This window comes from Apodemus sylvaticus, chromosome 9, assembly GCF_947179515.1.
Source record: "Apodemus sylvaticus chromosome 9, mApoSyl1.1, whole genome shotgun sequence".
NCBI classification, from domain to species: domain Eukaryota; kingdom Metazoa; phylum Chordata; class Mammalia; order Rodentia; family Muridae; genus Apodemus; species Apodemus sylvaticus.
Genome location: NC_067480.1, coordinates 56,205,882 through 56,224,007, shown reverse-complemented (window position 1 = coordinate 56,224,007; position 18,126 = coordinate 56,205,882). Strand labels below are relative to the sequence as shown.

Below are 18,126 nucleotides of genomic sequence, written 5' to 3'. Positions count from 1 at the left end.
CCTTCAGTGCACCTCAGAACTCACACAAATTTAAAATGGCTACGTCAGCACTGCAGGCTGTAATGTGCGTGGTGTGACTATACCTTCAGATTTCCTTCCAAATAAGCTTACTTGGAGGGAAATGTCAGATAGTGTTAAAAAAAAAAAAAGTAGAGAAAAATTCTCATCAATAGTAAGGGTAAAAGAAGGGTGTCATTTCAGTATGCGGGAGACCCCTTGAAGTTCACAGGTCAACCTGGGGACCTTCAGGCTCCCTCCTGATACCCCCATTCCAGCACCTCTTCCTGGTCGTTGATTTCATTTGACCCTCACACAGAGGTAGATGGCAGGGAAGTGGAGGTCATCAGAGGGTGGGTTACTGTCAGCTCTAAAGAAACAAGCAAAGACAAACAGGCCATAAACGGGATAAATCTGGTTTCCTCTCCACCATGACTTCTGATTGAAAACACACACACACACACACACACACACACACACACACACACACACAGGGCCCCCAAGTAAAGTTTCAACAATAAAATCTCTTACTGCATCCCCCACCCTCCCTCCATCTGAGGACACAGGGGTTAACAATGAGGCAGTATTTTACTCTCTGAGCTTATTTGCAGTAAAATCGGATGCTTTTTCAGCCCCCGAAGCCTCCCCTAATCTTAGAAATGAGGTGCAGGATTAGGCCAGGAGATGATAAGTTTGGATAGTGAGCACTGCTTCTCAAGGATTCAATGGGAGCCTCAAATAGCAGAAAGAAGGCCCAGTGATAGCATTCCTTACATCTGCTTCCAAGCCTGTCCTCAAGTTTAGGAGTCCTAACTCAATCTCAAGACAGGACTGCAGAACCAAGGGTAAATGTTCTCCGGTTAACCTCACAGAAATTCAGTGGCAGGCTCCAGTTTGAAGGCAGTTTGAAACCACAGCGTCACAGGAGCCCAGGAGGCCTGGCTGAGGTAACTTACCAAAATAATAAAGGAGGAGCTACACCTGGAATAGCTGCTGAACCCTCAGAACCAACCAAATCCCCGGATGTCAGCAACACTGGGCCTGTGGCTGTCTCAGGGAGAGGCCCGCCTTTAAACAAATCCCCACTCTGCCACACCCCACCTCAGAGCCTGACCTAGGTATGGGATGTCCAATATAAACAGTGGTTCAGTTTAACAATGGGCTAATTCCACTTAGACATTAATAAGTAGCGTGGAGTGTGCAGCATCACTGTGGGCCCCCTACAGCGCAGTGAGCATCAGGTCACAGACAACGCTTTCTAGGAAAGAGACAGATGCGTGAACTCAGGAGCTGGGTTTCCCTTGGGCACAGGAAGCTGGCCAGACCACGCAGCGATGCGTGTCCACAGTGGGCAGAGACTGCTGGCATATCAGCATACGGTAAGAAGGCGTGTGTATTCTGTTTGAGAACTGAAAGCCTGCAATCACCAGGCTCAGGTTTGGAGAGGCAGTCAGGTCAGCAGGACCACAGCCTACACTGCAGGAAAGCATCTCCTCTAAGTTTGGATATTACAGAAAAGGTCAAACCCAGGGCATATTGCTGCAAGGTAATTATTTCAAAACTTAACAATTAAAAGTTCTTTTTACAGTTGATGATGTGTGCTCATCAAAAGATTCAATAGTGTATTAAAAGTGATTGTAGCACATTTCAGTAATATCAGGATTCTTGTCTCCTGACAAAGTACAATTTGATTCTGCAGGTTTCTGACAGGGTAGATTTTAAGGCATGTTTACGAGGACGCAGTTTGTCACGGCCCCTTCTCAATACCCTGTCTGGGTATTGTCTAGAGTCCCACTCCTCAAAAGAAAGGCGCCAACAGAAGCTGTCCCTGTACTATTTGCTTCATTATCACGGGTTTTGAGCTATGCCTAAATATTATTTTATCTAATTCAAACTATTTTTTAAAAAATCTTTGATTAATTTCTCCAGTGTAGTGTTAAAGAAAGGTTAACTGTGTTGAGTTTTTTTTTTTTAAGCAAGGAATTAATAAAGGAATCAAGTGCTCACACTCAATAAGTTAGGACTACCTGTATTTCTAGTGGGAATATCTCATAGCACAAGCATGTTTCCTTTGGGGAGTTTAACTCAAAAAATTATTAAAAATTGAGATCAAACACTGGTGCAAAGCCTCAAAGGAAATCATATGAAAGTGGAAAGATTTTTATCAAATGAAAACTGAAAAGTAAAGTTTTTATATTAAAAAAAAAAAAGGTTTCTCCCTCATAAAAGAAAATACTATGTTTAGGGTTTGAACAGTGTACGGATATTTAACAGAAATGTAAAAGAAGTGATCACTGAATTAATGGGCGCAGATCCCACAGAGCTGCACCTCAGTGGACAGGCAGCCTTCTTTCTCTCTCTCTCTCTCTCTCTCTCTCTCTCTCTCTCTCTCTCTCTCTCTCTCTCTCTCTCTCTTGCTCTCGCTCTCTCTCTTGCTCTCGCTCTCGCTCTCTCTCCCCATCAAATGGCTGTGGACAGGGAGATGGAGAGGGAGAAAGTTCCAGAGAGCTGACACTGGGAGGGAGGGAAGGGGGAAAGATCAGCAACTACCAACAACTCACAGTGGGCATCCTCCAGTCAGCTAGCTCCCTCAGGGGACAGTGAGATCTCCTCTGGCTTACAGAATGGAGGTCATTACAGTGACTGCGATGAGGTTAATAAACTCAGACCAGGGGAACAGGGCCTGATGAAATGCATTCCCGACACAATCTTTTAACTATATACATACCAGTGTAATTTATAGCGGTTATTTAATAAAAATAGAATAGTATTGTTTGTCTCTGTAGTTCTAAGTCATTCTCTTTATACTCTATGTATTTCTAAGAGGAAACATTAAATTTGATTATTTTTGAAACTAGAAAAACTATAAAAGTCACTGCTTATGAAACCCACTGAAATTCTTGTTGCTTTGTTTTTTTCCCCGAGATATGTTTTTCACCCTCTAACCCTGGCCTGGTACTTACTAGGTAGACCAAGCTAGCCCCCAGTGCTCCTCCCTGAACAAAACCTTGAGTCACCCTCCTGCCTCTGCCTTCCAGGTGCTAGGATTACAGCATAAGCCTCCACGTCCAGCTTGAAAATACTATTTTCACCCTTACTATGGTCAGTCAAAGGCTGCCACCCAGTCAAAGAAAGAATGTGATTCCAGTTTTATTTACCCTAAATATTTCTAAAGTCAAGATGTCCTTGCCCTAAACAAAATAAGAAATTATACCTCCCTCTGAGCAAAGAACTTTAAACTGGAGGTAAGTCCAGATATGTACATCTCAACCTCAAAAAGATTTTACTTCCCCTAGACTACTAGATTTATAAATTCTTTCTTTTCTGAAGTCATCCCTAAACCTCACGCTGAAGTATTTTAGCATGCCACACCTCCAGGCTATGGTTTCCAAAGAGTTCGAATCTCACAAGAATAACACAAAATGGCCAAGAAGCAAGGCCAGCATTAAGGAAAGAAGGATTTCCTGTGGGGTTAGCTTCTAAGCATAGGTGCAGGTTTGTGGGCATACTAAAGCAGGGCCGGGGAGGAGCAAGCCTCTGTGTCTGGACCACGGCTGCCAAGCCTTGCTCATACCAGCTCCTGTGAATGCTAGTTCATCTCTCTGTTTTGTTAAGAGAAGGACAGACAAACAGCTCTATTTTCAAGACCAAATCTGTGTTTATTCTACATAAGGCTGGCTGTGGGGAAAGGGGTTTTCCTAAGCGGTGCTATCAGAGAAGCAGGAGCAGAGTCTCAGAAGTCTCCCTTCATGGAAAGGAATTGTCTCTCTCAACCTGACTTTCAAGCTATACATCAATCTTCAATATAATTATGTTTGACAGAATAGAAGCTCTTGGCAGTTAACTTGTTTACAATAAATGCTTAGTTTGGGAGCATGGACTGTATTTCAGTCTTACAAATATCAAACACAAACCTACAACGGCCCCATTATGGGGCTGAGAATTATTTTGCTATAAATCTTTTTATTGGAGGGCCAAGGGATTTACTTTGCAGCTTGTTTTCCACTAAGCACGGGAACAGCACGAAGAGAGGTGCATTGGTATCCTCACCCTGCACTAATTGGAGTCCCATACATCTCTATCAGACAGTTCACAGTCATCCTGAACATTCAGGTTGACTCTGGTTTCCCATGGTGGCAAAATGTCCACACGAACGGTCTCACTGAAGGTGAGAGCCTGTCATTCTTCTTCTCTCCCAAATCTCTTGGGAGCTAATGATCACTGGCAGACTTTCAACAGTAAGCTCCCATTTGGGGTGGGTGGGGGGATGTAGAAGTTGACCATAAAAATGTGCTTAAGGCACAAACTTGCTGGATGACTGAGCCTGTAAATGGAGTTAGTTGTACTGAAAATTACCTAGACATTTATTTGAGAGGGGCAGGGGAAAAAAATTAGAATCACCTCATTCCCTCCTGAAAAGTGACTTTACCTGGTTTTCAACATGGAATAACTCCCATCTCCAGAAATATCTGTTCTCCTTAGGCTTCCCTCAACAAAGGGCTCCCAATACCATACTCCCAACTCCAAAGACAGAAACCTGTCTGAAGAGGCCTTCTCACCCCAGGAGGCCAGCTGTCCAACACACCCAGCTCCGCCCCAGCTGGAGGGACTGCTCCGCCATGGACCACACAGCACTGACACTCTGGGAACTTGCTGGCTTTCATACCAAGATAATCCAAACCCTTCCCTTTCCACTTGTATGTGATCAGATGTCGATAACAACCCGATTCTAACACAGTATAGCAAACTACAGGAAAGACCATCTTAGAAGAATTGAGTGGAAGCCTATTTCCCAAAATAAGGTTGGAAAGGCCAGTGGTTTCAGACGAGATTCAATTTCCTTTTCGTTCAGTCAGCGTTAAAATAGCAGCAGGTAATACAAATAAAACAAAACGTCTTAACTCTCAGCATCTGAGACAGCAGCCACTAACTCACGGGTTTCACGGCTCCACACACTGGAGAGGAAGGGGGAAGAAAAACACTTTCAATGCATTACTGGCTTCGCATATCTTTTCTATTCTTTTCAAAAGCACTAGTTTACAATATGAACTAATGGAACATGGCTTAATTCACCTAAAATAATCGTTCTGTTTTTAAAATTAAAGACACACTCTTAAAACCTTGACTACTTAATTGCTATTTGCTCTGGAGAACAGGGGGAACTCGGAGAAGGTGGTCGCATGAAAGAAATGCCACTTTTTACTGCACAACAAAAATTCCCTCCGAGGCAAAGAGAAGTGATGCCAAGTTCCACCCAGAATGAATGTTTAGGTTCAAACCGTAAAGCCCAGAAAACAACAACAACAACAACAGCAACAACAAAAACCAACAGATTAATAGAGCCTTAAAGCTCAGCCCTGTTAGGTTATGTGACTAGAAAGGTAAAAGAGCCTTTGCTGACAAAGGTTTAATTGAGGTGCTATTAACTAACCGCTCTTCATGGAATACACATGCTAAGCTCTTTTGTATTAGTCAATATGAATTCCCTTCTGAAGGGACGACCCCTGGGCTGACCAGGGTCTCTGGGCCTCCACCACAGGATACAACACCCATTCCATCATTCACATCGCAGCTCACAGAAAGATCTTTCCAAGTAATGGCACCAAGAAAATGTTTAACAACTGATTTTTTTTAAATGTCCCTTCTAAGTGTCCCAGCTGAGTGGAAGCGTGGGCTGTAACTGTGCTAGGGGCATCTGGTGCGTGAGCCTCGGTGGTTCTCTGCGAGAGGCTGCTGGCTGGCCTTGCCCCATTGTCATGGCCAGGTTTTCAGGAACTGTGATGTCTCCCAGGAAGACGCACAACCCAGAGTGAAAACATAGCCAGTGATCTTGGCTGCTGGCTGCTGCTATCCCATAGAGAAGTTCCAAATGTGGACCGGGGATGCCCGCTGCCAGCCCAGCCCAGCCCAGCCCAGCAAGGTTAACAATTAGGGACATGTGGGGCATGGTGTGTGTTCCTTTAATCCCAGAGACAGGTGGATGCTTGAGGCTAGCCAGGGCTACATACTGAGAACCCTCCTCAAATTTAAAAAATAAAAAATAAAAGGAGACGACAAATGGCTATATGCAACAGTTTACCAGATCAGAATGAAAGCCAGATGCTCTGTGCTCAAGAGGCAGTCCTAACCCCATGTCTAGCAGAGTGACAGGGTGACAGCATAAAGACAAGGAAGTTCAGGCTCTCCTATGTGCACCACAGGCATGGGTGGGCCTCAACCTTCTCTCTCCAGTTTAGCCTCCTGAGGACTTTGGAAAGGTTTGCTGGCTGGAACCTCACCTAGCTCTTACACTCGACAGACAAGCTGTCATTTCTGTGGACATCTATCCCCAAAGGTTAGAAAGGGGCTGATGGGTCACTTACACCTCAGGTAGAACCCAAGAAAATGTCACACCCTGAGGCAAAGTGCGCCTTTGTGGTGCCTGGGCACACACTCCCACGGGCTCTTTAGTGAACTTCCCAGGGAAGGAAAGCCGGTGCAGAGCTCAGCTAATAATAAACACCACAGAGGACAGACAAGGGGCTCTGGCTTTTCTGCATCGCCTTCAAGTCTAAGACTCTGTACACTGTGTGACAGGTCCACCTCATTTTTCTTAATGATGTTTTTATTATTCCTTCACTCAATTAAAGCAGGAATGGATATTGCATCTTCTGACTGTATAATTGTTATTGTAATCTGTTTTCGATCACTGCTTGGAAATGGGTCCAAAACAACATAAACCCTCTACTGCCTCAGAAGACAAGTCATTTTCTTTTACTACGACACTTAAAGAGACATTTATCATGTGGCTCTGTTACCATCTTTGGATTATGACAAAAGAAAGTTTGATTCTATTAAACAAAAAAAAAATAATGCTTCAAAAGCACAGTAATTTTAAGAGTTTTATATGAATGCATTTTTCTGATAAGCTATCAGCAATATCAATTTTGGGTTTCTTTATATGTGTAAGTAATAGAGCAGTCAAATGATTAATTTTCATGTGCTGACACAATAAGAAAAATATCAAAATATGGTTTCTTATTTTACTCTTTGCCTTTGGCCAGTTCTCTATAGTTGTGTGATTCTCTTTGCAAAGAAAATAGTTTTCTTGTGTAAAATAAAACGATTAGTTATGACAGAGCTGATATACTCATTTTCCAGCTATGGACCCAAATCAAGCAAAGACCTTCAAGAGAGAAAAGGGTAACTGGCCATTGCTGTGCTGGGGCTCCAGTTATTCCAGGAATGCCTGTACACTGCCCGGCACACTTCAGCGTTTTAGAAAACACTCTCTTATCTGGAACCTACCTCTCTCCACATCTGTACAAGTCTTCCTGCAAACAAAGACAGGCACAGAGCTGTGAGTGGGTATCAAACACAGCTGGAGAATGTATACTTTAATAAAGAGGGCAAGCTTTTTCTTTTAGGTTTTTTTTAAAAAATCTCTCTTCTTATGTTAATACCACAGATTAATAACCAGCTGTGCTAGGACAGAACACCATCGTGATAATAAGGCAACAACTTAAGAGGAGAAATCATTTCACCTCACACAGTAAGTAACAGTATCAGGAACAAGTTAAATTGAAAAATATGCTTCCTCGGAGAATTTTATTGTCCTGATGTATCAGACCAACAGCTAATGGGCATGCCTGCCGTACACTGATTGGCTAATAGCTGTATTTCAAGGTTTAAATGTTGACACTGTTATTTATTTACTTTGGTGTGATTTGCTCTGCTTTGCCATTATTGTATGCATTGCTCTGGTAACTATAATATCTACTCAATTTGCCTTTTCATTATTATCATGATTTTAGGTTAGTAAAAAATTACTGGCTTTCATCATAGGATCTTTACACACATGTGTCATTATACTTCACTCTCATTCTGGGACTTTCTTATTTTGGCTTTAGAGGTTATAAATAATAATTTTAAAATACATGTCCTAAATTCAGTTGCTGTAACTGCATATCTAAAACATACTTAGACATTTATAGCTTTTTATCTGGCCTGTTGTTAATCTGCAATTAACTAAAGCTTCACAAATAACAGAAAAAGTCAGAGTAGGTGACATTTCTAATACCTTGTGTCACCTAATTATCTTTGTTTTCATCATAATTTATCATCTGCAATTAATAACATTCTATTAGTTGAATATAAATTGTCTTCCATGACTTTGAAACTTTATCATGGCATTTTTTTTTGTTTTTTTTTTTTGTTTGGTTTTTTTTTTTTTGGTGTTAGTGGTTGTGGATTTTGAGGTAAAGTCTTGCTTTGTGGCTCAAGGTGGACAGGAATTCCATATTTATCCAAGACTAGCCTCAAACTCAGAATTCTCCTGCCTCAGCCTCTCAAGTGCTGATATGTCAAGCATAAGCCACCATGCCCAGTACCACAAAACATTTTTACAGAAACGCCATGGTATGTCAGTTTTATCAAATAAAAAGACATAAAGCAAGGAAATGCTCAGTTGCTGGATAGCAACACAGGAAGGAATGTTTCTTCAGAAAAGAGAACACAATGGAGAAGCTACACCTGGGTCAAAAAATTAAATTGAATTAAATTAAATTCAAAAATAAAACCTCTGGAAGTCCTCAACTGACTTGTCTTAACTCAACCTCAATTGCATGCTGACAGTGACTTCTTCAGCTCTGGAAATGGCAATCATTTTATCCATAAGCAGCAGGCTGACGAATCCTTTGTATTTAGAGATCTGTTTCTAATACTCAGTTTCAAAACCTCTCTTGTACTTTAAAATAAAAGAAATTCACAGCTCACCTGACTGGCTTGCTAAATTACTGCTGAAGAGCCGGGATGATTGGAAGGGAGGAGAGATCTGTACAATCAAAGCCTGGAGAAGGAAATCACTCCTTCTCAAATTGCCATCGGGAAAACAAGGAAACGAAAAGACAAACTCTTCTTCACTTTCTCACTCAGTATAAAGGTCTCCTACTTGAAACCATTCTCAGTTACCCAGCCCCCCCCTTTTTTCCAAAAAATAATGAGTTAAAATGTATGGGTTCAATCCAACATTTCACTGCTGTTCCTGTTCTCGGGGAGTATGTGTGGTGGTGGGGGGGGGAGGATGGGCTGCCAAAGCTTCTGAAAAGAGAGCTTGGGCTGCTAATTTCCCGTTCACAAACTCTAAATTCTCCTTATGCAGCTCCTACAACTCACGAAATACTATGAAACAGTATTATATCACTGCAAATTGAGACATTTTTATCAAAATAAAGAGGGATGATGCCAACATTTCATTTGTCATTTCCCGCTTGTCACTTTCCACTGACAAACTGTTACACATACAACTTTTGTCAAATGCTCTGTCTTTAAATATGTTCCAAAATGCCACTGTACCTCAGTCTCAGTGTAAGAAAGATACAAGTTACTACGTTACTACACAGTTCTTAAAGAGTTTTTTTAAAGTGTACTTATTAAATAAAAATATACAATTATCTTTATGAGTTATGTTTCCTGCTATGAAGAATGGCTTTGGCATGCTGAAATAAAACAATAATGCCAAATGTAGGATTATTAGTTTTAATGCTAAGAACTGGAATCAATTTTATCTCAACAGAAGCCAAAAGACAACAAATGATATGTGTATCCAAAGAAAATGATACAATATGGAATATATCTAACTCTGTTAATGTAGCATAGCTTTTAAATATATTCACATACACTGTTTCTACAGTGAATTGCTTTTTAGCAGAAGAGGAGAAAGAACAGGAGGAGGAAGAGAAGGATGAGGAAGAGGAGGAGGAAGCAGCAACACTGTTTCAGTTTACCAAAGTAAAGCCATGAAGCCTCATAGCCCCTGTCCTGCCAAGCGGCACCCCAAAAATTACCAGTCCTGACTGAAATAACATATTTCCTTGTCCTTAAAATTACCCAAATTCATATTCTCTGATATCTTGTAAATAATGATTAATCTATTTTCTCTTCCTATAGAGAGAGAGGAATTAAAAAGGGAAAGAGTCAATACAGGATATCTGGGATGAACAAATCACCTCAGCTAGTCACGGCCTTCAGGAAATGAAGGTACTGCTTATTTTCTGAACCAGTTAAAAAACAGATGCTTAAGGGACTTCTTTGTAGCTTTAAGTGCGCGCGCATGTGAGGGCACACACACACACACACACACACACACACGCACGCACACACGTGTGTATACACACACACACACACACACCATTGCAGCAGAACTTCACTATAATGGTCAGTGGGTTTCTGCTGATGGAACATGAAACTTCCAAGATTACTTGAAACACCAAATTACACTCAGGACTTTGAGGGGTGGATACCCTGTGTTCTGTTTAATGTGTATGTTTCGTTGCATATATTTTTTTTTAACCAAGTATGTCTTTATTTTAATAACAGGCCAAGGGCTAAAAACACTTTAGGGAAGAGCTATTTTTCTACTTCAGCAAAACTACAGAGGACATGTTAGGCGGGTAGATGACCCCTAAGCCTAAGTTCATATTCTTCTTAAAAGACATTAAACCTTTCCACTTAAAACAGTAATAACTGTGTGTGTGTAGGGAAGCCTTCCCTCTTGTGTCCCTGAGTCCTTCCTACAAGCGTATGCTCCAGCCTCCACTGCACCTTATGACAGTCATCCTAAGAACCCAGCTCCCTCCATTTCCCTGGGTTGACAATTATATTTCTAAGTATTTATATATTTCAATATTACATATGTACATATACACAGATATATATTATATCTGTGTATAAAGAGTATATATACGTACATATATATTATACATACTCTTTCCTATTAGCACTGCTTTCAAAAATAAAATTATTGCTGCCCCACAGCCAATGTGACTCCACCTGACCTGATCCACATTTCTTTGACTCTTAATCGAAAAGGAAATGTTCCACATGTAGACAATTAAGCTAACTGTTGTTGTAGTAGATGATGTTCAGCTCTAAATGAGGCCCTGCCTAACAATCTTGATCACATTTGTTCTCGGTTTGAATGCAGCAAGTGTGTGCTGCATAATGACTCTTTCCCTGTGCTGCAGGACAGCTATGCTCTTACACAGACCTGGAAGCGAGGGACGCCGGCCAGTTCAGGGGTTTCTTATGAGGCAACTTCAGCCAGCGGTTCGCCAATATACAATCCAATCATTTTTAAAGCAAAATGTTTTTCAAAAATAAGTAATTTTTTAACAAAATGAACAGGTATTTCAATAAGACATTCTCAATGTTTAAATTCCAATTCCCAAACCAGAACATTTTACACACACACACACACACACACACACCACACTTTTTTAAAGCATCAAAAAATCCTGGGAAAAAGAAAAATACCAAAAAGATTTCTGATGTTTAATGCTTCCTATCAGCAAATACACCATCTGGTATAGCCAAGTGCTGTTCATTCAGTTTAAATAAAGCTGTCTGAAAGTTCCTCTTGAAGCCAAACATTAAAAAGTGAAAATGCTTGTGCTAACAATGAATGAGGCACAATAACTTGCTGCTAGTAAAACACAACGGGCCGGCCCCCTCCAGCGGTCCAGGAGAAAAGGCAGCAGCCCGGGCTCCTCTCAGAGTCCTCTGGCCCCACTTTCATTTTAGGCTGTGGGCTGCCTGTGAGAGGATTCCACACAGCACAGCACGTGGGGCTCAGCTAAGGGGGAAATAGGCTAAGTCTGATGTTTAGTTAACTCATCCTTAATAATCTCTTCTTCTTCTAAGTCTTCAAATAGATCTATAAGTTTTAATCAACAATTCTGCAAATATAAATTCCCCCACCATTAATCATCCTTTTCCCAAATCCTTATGGAGTGAATTACTAGCTGAGAGGGGACGCCAATTCTAGTGAGTGAATGTCACCCAGCAGGGATATAAAGCTGTCAACACCACAAGGCTCTTGCCTGTCTAAACTCTCTCCCAGCCTTCATATGTTTTTTAAAGAGATATTAGCCTTTTTTCCCTCTGAAGCCCTTCTACAAAAGCTGACTTTTGCATACATGTGAGCCCTCCGGCTTCACTACATACGTGTTTTGAGAAACACAACATAAAGAGCAGAAACATCCTGGGCGAGAGAAGAAGGCGAAGCTGGGCAGCTGCTGATGGGCATCTTCAGCTGACCACACTGCACGCCAGGCACTGTGTACCTAGCGTAAGTCCATTCTTAAGACACGTTAGAGACTGCGATGGAGCCTTCTCCACCTCAACTGGTGCAAACCAGACTCTAAATACAAGAATGCCCCCCCTTATGAATATCTAAGTCTCATCAAAAATCCTAACAAGTTCCCACTCTTTAAAAAGGACAACAGCAACAGAACATACTCTTTCAGCCAACTAAAAACATTTATCTCCCCCTGCTTATCAAAAGCGGTGGGATAAATTGCTATTTTACTGAGCAACCAATTAACGTAATGATTTTCCCTATTTTCTGCGAGGAGACCGATTTTCAGGAGGAAATCAAGAAACAAGTGTGTGCTCCAGCACACTGTGTGCACAGTCCATGCCCACAGCGTGCACACAGGGCGACAGCCCCGGAAACGAAAACAAACGGCTCGGCAGTAAATAGGTCTGTGACTGTCTATGTTTGTTTTACAAAGAATATTCAATAAGAGATGTACAATGGTGGAAATACAATCTATATTTATCCTATTTTATAAGAAAAAGTTTCAATTAGGGGAGTATTTCTAACTAGAAATATACTTTGAACATTTTTTTTAAATTTAGAATATACATTGTTTTAAAGCCTTGGCTTTCCTCCAGTCAATATAAATGATTAGAAGTTATAAAGAAATAAAATTATTAACATCTTAGTATACAGTTGGGAACTTTATAAACTAAAGTCAACAAAATAATTATTAACAGTCAATACAAAAAACTTTGCGTGGCAAAATTTGATATTCTAAGTTATACTTTGAAGGTCTCTAAATTAATTTATTTAGAATAGACAGATTCCAACAAATCTATTATGCTGTAAAGAATTAAAGCTTGGGGCTGGAGAGATCAGCCATTAAAGGCTAGGCTCACAACCGAAAAATAAGAGAATTAAAGCTTTTTAAAAAGAATTATTTATAAACCCACCATATACAAATCCGCCATATTCCCTTTACTATTAAGCACTACAAGTGTTGTGCATTAAGGCGAATGCTGTTATCTTATTTCCAGCGTGGGAGGCCTCTAATAGGACCCACTGTTTCTAAATTAAGTTAAGCTTCCAAGGTGCTGACTAGAGAAGTTTATTGAAATCTATTATTCTTCACAAAGGTAATAATTTTATCTGTAGCAAATTTAGAATCAGTGGTCAAAAGCAAATTATAATTTAAGAAAATCTGCAAAGGAACTCTCATTCCATACTAAAGGGGGCCCTGAATCAGGGACTGGGGCAACTTCTTCGCTAGTTCAATATGACATGAAAGAAAAAAGAAGACCGCTTTGTTGAAGGATTCTTGATAGTTACACTCTAAACTGTCTAAAGACCCCAGGGAACTTAGAGCGTGCAGCCGAACTGCACTGGATTAACAAAGAGAGAAAAATCACTAAGTCCAAGATTTTTCTTATATAAAAGGTGACTTTCAGAATGTGTTTTCCAAGGATTTCCAAAAATGTTCTCAGCAGACATGAGCAGCGTGTTCAGGCAGGATCTGAGCTTGGTCCTACCATATCTGTGATAGAGTTACTCCCCACTGTGCGCATATTAGTGTCCATAATGTAGGGCTGAGGCCACTGCTCTGGTCTTGGGGCAACACACTCATGAATCCCACTCTTGAAAAGTGAGTCATACAGTTACCAGATTTGCTTGCTCATTTCTTTTTCCTTTCTTTTTTGCTCATTAAAAGTATATTTTCATATCTCTAAATGGGACTATACAGAAGCCAAATCATGTTTTCAAAACTTTAAAAACTGAGAGGAAGGCTGCTTCTCAAGAGAAATGGCCAATTTAAAGAATTAAGGCAAAATGTCTTTAATGACTACCACCAAGAAAAATAGTAATAACATTAAAAACACAAAAGTGTCATCTTCTTAGGTGTGTGGAGACATTTCAAAGTAAGCATTTATTCCAAAATTTGATGGTCACCACAAACATGGGCATGAGGGATGGGGGAGTGGGAAGTGGAACTTTATCACCAAGTTTAAGAATTACATTAAACATGCTGCTTCTCAATGCATCTGGGGTGAGGGGGTATCTCGGGCATAATAAAATTACAGGAATGATTTATCCCAAACAGAACAGTATGAATGCCATGTAAAACTGCACATTCCATACATGCGGAAACAGCTAGTTGTTGCAAACCTAAAAGTACAGTATTTAAATTGTTCTCTGGTCTTAATTTGTAAGATTACTAATCACTGTTGAAGAAAATAGATGTACTGAAACCATCACAGAGTTCCTTTAAATAATATTTAATTCTTGGGTGGGGAAGCAGCAGACAGCATTGCTTGCTGTTCTTCACCCAATCCTCTAATTCCTAACAAAGTTATAAATGGCTGAGTCTAAACTCTGCAGGCAAAACAGCATCAAATCCTCTAAGGACATAATGGATTCACGGTGATCCTTTGGGTTTTTTTCCCTAGAACTTCGGCAGGGCACAGTCTTAGTTGTCACTCATTTGTCTCAGCACAGTCCCAGCTACAAAAGAACTCCAAAGCCATTGCTTCTGCTCCAGCCTGATCCTAGGACTCTGTCCCACTAAAATCAAGGCAACAAGCTTCAGCCCTAAAGCAGATCCGAGGCAAGGCAAAGGAGTTAAAACACTAAAGAGCTCTCTAGGAAAATCTAGAAACAGTTAGCTGGCTGTGACACAGACCTGCCAACACCTCAGCACACAGTGGCAAAGTGCCCAAAAAATGCCACCCTCTGGGTAAACCACTTTCTTGTGAGATGAAGCTACTACCAGTTGCGGAGAGGCAACTAGGGCATTATTTGGCAACCTGGATTTGACTTCCTGTAATCCTACACCGAAACAGCGCCTAATCAACCTGAACCCTGACACCCAGGCCATTATCACTGGGCCTCCGCTGCGCGCACCTCCCAACTCCGGGCTGTTACCTCCCACGGCCTTGGCCACTGCGCCGTTGGGCCTCCCGCGGGCTCCCATGGGGCTGCCGTTCTGCTCCAGCCGGGCCACCTTCACCGGGGGAGGCCCCTTGACGTCGGGGCTGCCGCTTCTTCGGTCGGGGCTGTCCCGCAGGCACGGGCTCTCGCTCCGCCGCTCCATGCTGCTCCGATTTGGAGACAAAGTTCCCACCGGCAGGTCGCAATAAAACGCGCAGGGACCTAGGGAGGGGGCGGAGGGGAGGGAAGGGGGAGGGAAAAAAAAAGAGGGAAAACCGCTCACACACGTGATAGACGATCAGGCCAGTGGCAGAGCACTGCACCGCAGCCACACAAACTTCCTCCCACACTGTAGAAGGGAACCAAAGGGTCCCGGGAAAGCAAGTCCTAAACAAACAAACACTGGAGGTCCCAAAGCTGCCCCGAACTTGAGGTACTAAGACCTGTTCGGTCTCAGGTCCCAAGAGTTAACCCTCAGTTGTGTCAAGAGAGTCTAGTCGGACCTCGGAAACCCTTAGCAGTAGCCCATTCATTTCAGGCAGCGCTGGCATTAACCTCTCTGATGGAAAGCCCCCACCATCGCATCGCCCACTTGGGGGGTCAGGGTTTTTAAAGGAGAGAGTACTTAAGAGCAAGAGGTCCCGCCTGCCCGGCAGGGGAGGGAGCGAGGACTTACACGGGTCCTTAAGCAAATTAATTGCTTGATAATGCGTTGTGAATGGCCAAGGGACCCATGGAATTCCCACTTTTTACCTTTATGGACCAAATACACTTGTGTACACAAACACACACCTTTGCGCAAAAAAAAAAAAAAAAAATTAACTATAATTGTACGTGAGTGAGCATCCCAAAACACTCTGAGGTTTGGAAAGGCTGGCCTCCATCACAAGATCACAGTTACTATTTGGGAGCATTCTTATCTTCATCGTATCCTGGATGTGGTTGTTGGTGTTTTTTAAAGCCATTAGTCACACACCATAGAAAAAATCTAGATTCTTAGGTGCAGGAGCAGCCCTCATTAATACTAATTTCTAAATCTGTAAAGTTTTTCTCGAGGTCCCTAGGCGAGCAGTGCTCCATACTCTTCAAATTTTGGAGGAATGACCGAAAGAAGGGAAAACACCTGATGAAACGGCGCCCACATTGTCACTGAAATCCTTAAGTGGAACCCCCGAAATACACCAGGGGCTGAGAATCCTCTAGGGCGCTTTGGATGCCGGAGAAGGCTAGTCGCCGCGAGCCCAGACAAGGTGGGTGGGTGGGGGGGGACAGAGGGGGGAAAAGAGAATGCGAGCAATGTAGGGAGCGCGCGGAGGGGTTACGAGGGAAGGCTCCACCGCTCTTCCAGGCTTCGCCTAGGCGCGCGTGGAGAGCCAGAGCCGGGGAACAGTCAGGGAACTTAGCGCGCCCCGGGCTTCCCGAACTACAGGCGCCGCGTGGGAGCCCTCGCCCAGCGTACTTACTGCTCACGGTCTGTCTGAAACTTGGCTGGCTGGGGCTCTGTCCATGGAGCAAAAGTAGAGAATCCAGGGTGGAAAGTTTTTGGTGATTTGTAGTGTTGTCCTAGTCTTCCTTTCTCCTTCCTCCTTCCCCTTTCCTTTTCCTCTTTCCCGGTCCTAGCGTTTAAGGTCCTGGGTCAGGGTGTCTTCTTCTGGTTCGGAGATGGTTGTTATGATGATGGGGGCGGGGGGTGGTGGTGAGGGAGGAGGAGAGGGAAAGGAGGACTCCTCCAAAGGGGCACCAGAGCGAGCGGGGGAGGGGACGGCGGAGGAGGGGGGAGAGGGGGCTGAAAGAGCCTTTCACACCTTCGGGTAGGAGACCGGTTCTGGAGAGAAAGGGCTGAGGACTGGGAGGCTGCGGCGGCTGCTGGCTCCTACGGCCGCTAGCTCCAGAGGAGGCGCGGCCAGAGTCGCGTGGACGGTGCCACCAAGAGCAAGGAAGGTGCGGAGACCCCGGACCGCGCGCAATAGAAAACGCGGCGGTCGCACAAGCTGTCACCTCCAACCTCTCCCCTCGCGGCCGCCTCTGCCAGAAGCCAGAGCCGGACTCACTGACAAGCCGCAGAGCGAAAGACACTGAGAGGGAGATGATTATTAGTTGCGTTGAGTCATCAGGCAAAGTGAGTCCTTTTGGGTTGTCCTCGGTTTCCGATTTCTCCCCTCCCCCTTTCGGTCCCCAGATCTAGCGCCTTCAAAATAATAATTTGGGGTGGGGGTAGGGGATGTCTCTGGGTTATTTCGGGATGGGAATGGGGGGGACGGATCTAAACCCAAGCCAGACTGGTCCACCGCAATGAAGGAGGGGAGTGGGGGGCGGGGAGGAGGGCTGGGGAGGTTGCGGGGGGAGGGGGGGCCCGCCTGGCAGGAAATTAAACATCAATCAATCAATCGCTGTGAGCACGGCGACCCAAAGAGCCGGGTTGCGGAGGAGGCACAGGGATAGGCAAGGGGGTGGGAGGCAGGGAGAAAGGAGGAAGGGGAGAGTCGGAGGTGGGAGCGGGGGTGGCAAGGACCTCATGCACCGGGCGACGAAGGACGGATGGCTGAGGACTGAGTGTGGCGCGAGGCGGTGGCCACGGCCGACGAATGGGTGCGTCTAAGCGCTGACGAACGCCAGGGCCCAGGGTCTGGTCCTCCTCCTTGTAGCAAGTCCAGGGCGCAGCCGCCTCGCCCAGCCCCTAGGCGCACTCGTCCCGGCGCGCAGGCTGCGGCGACTAGGCGGGCGCTCCGTGTCGCGGCTCGCCGCAGAAGCGCAGACTGGCGCTCGGGAGGCGGCAGAGGCTGCCTCGTCTCCGGGCTCTGTTAATTGCGCCGCGGAGTACTTTCGACTTTGGAGATAGGAGGGCGATCGCCTCCCCCACCCACCGCCTCCGCCCACCACCCACCGCCTCCGCCCCTCGGAGCAACTTTTCTCGGTGCGGGCGAGCTCCCCATCAGCTCCGAGCCGACCGTCCCGGCCCGATGCGCTCCCGGCCGTGTTTGGGGAAGGCCACTTCTCCCTTAAATCCGGTGCGGCCGCGGGTCCGGAACAATAGCCCGGGTGTCCCGAACGCCTGGAGCGAGACTCCGCCCGTCCGGCTGTGGGTCCGGCACTGGAGAAAGGGTTGTTCCGTGGGCACAAGGCAG

At 44.1% G+C, this 18,126-nt stretch overlaps 1 protein-coding gene across 1 annotated transcript in view; it reads right to left on the bottom strand.

Moving 5' to 3' along the window:
* Satb2 (SATB homeobox 2) overlaps window positions 1-16,666 on the bottom strand; it is a 178,653-nt gene extending 161,987 nt beyond the window's left edge. Inside the window, exons 1-2 of the mRNA XM_052193555.1 lie at window positions 16,465-16,666; window positions 14,996-15,223 (exon numbers count right to left, since the gene is read on the bottom strand). Coding sequence (XP_052049515.1) covers window positions 14,996-15,164 — 169 coding nt within the window. The 5' untranslated portion in view covers window positions 15,165-15,223; window positions 16,465-16,666. The remainder of the gene's footprint in view (window positions 1-14,995; window positions 15,224-16,464) is intronic.
* Window positions 16,667-18,126: the final 1,460 nt, after the last annotated feature.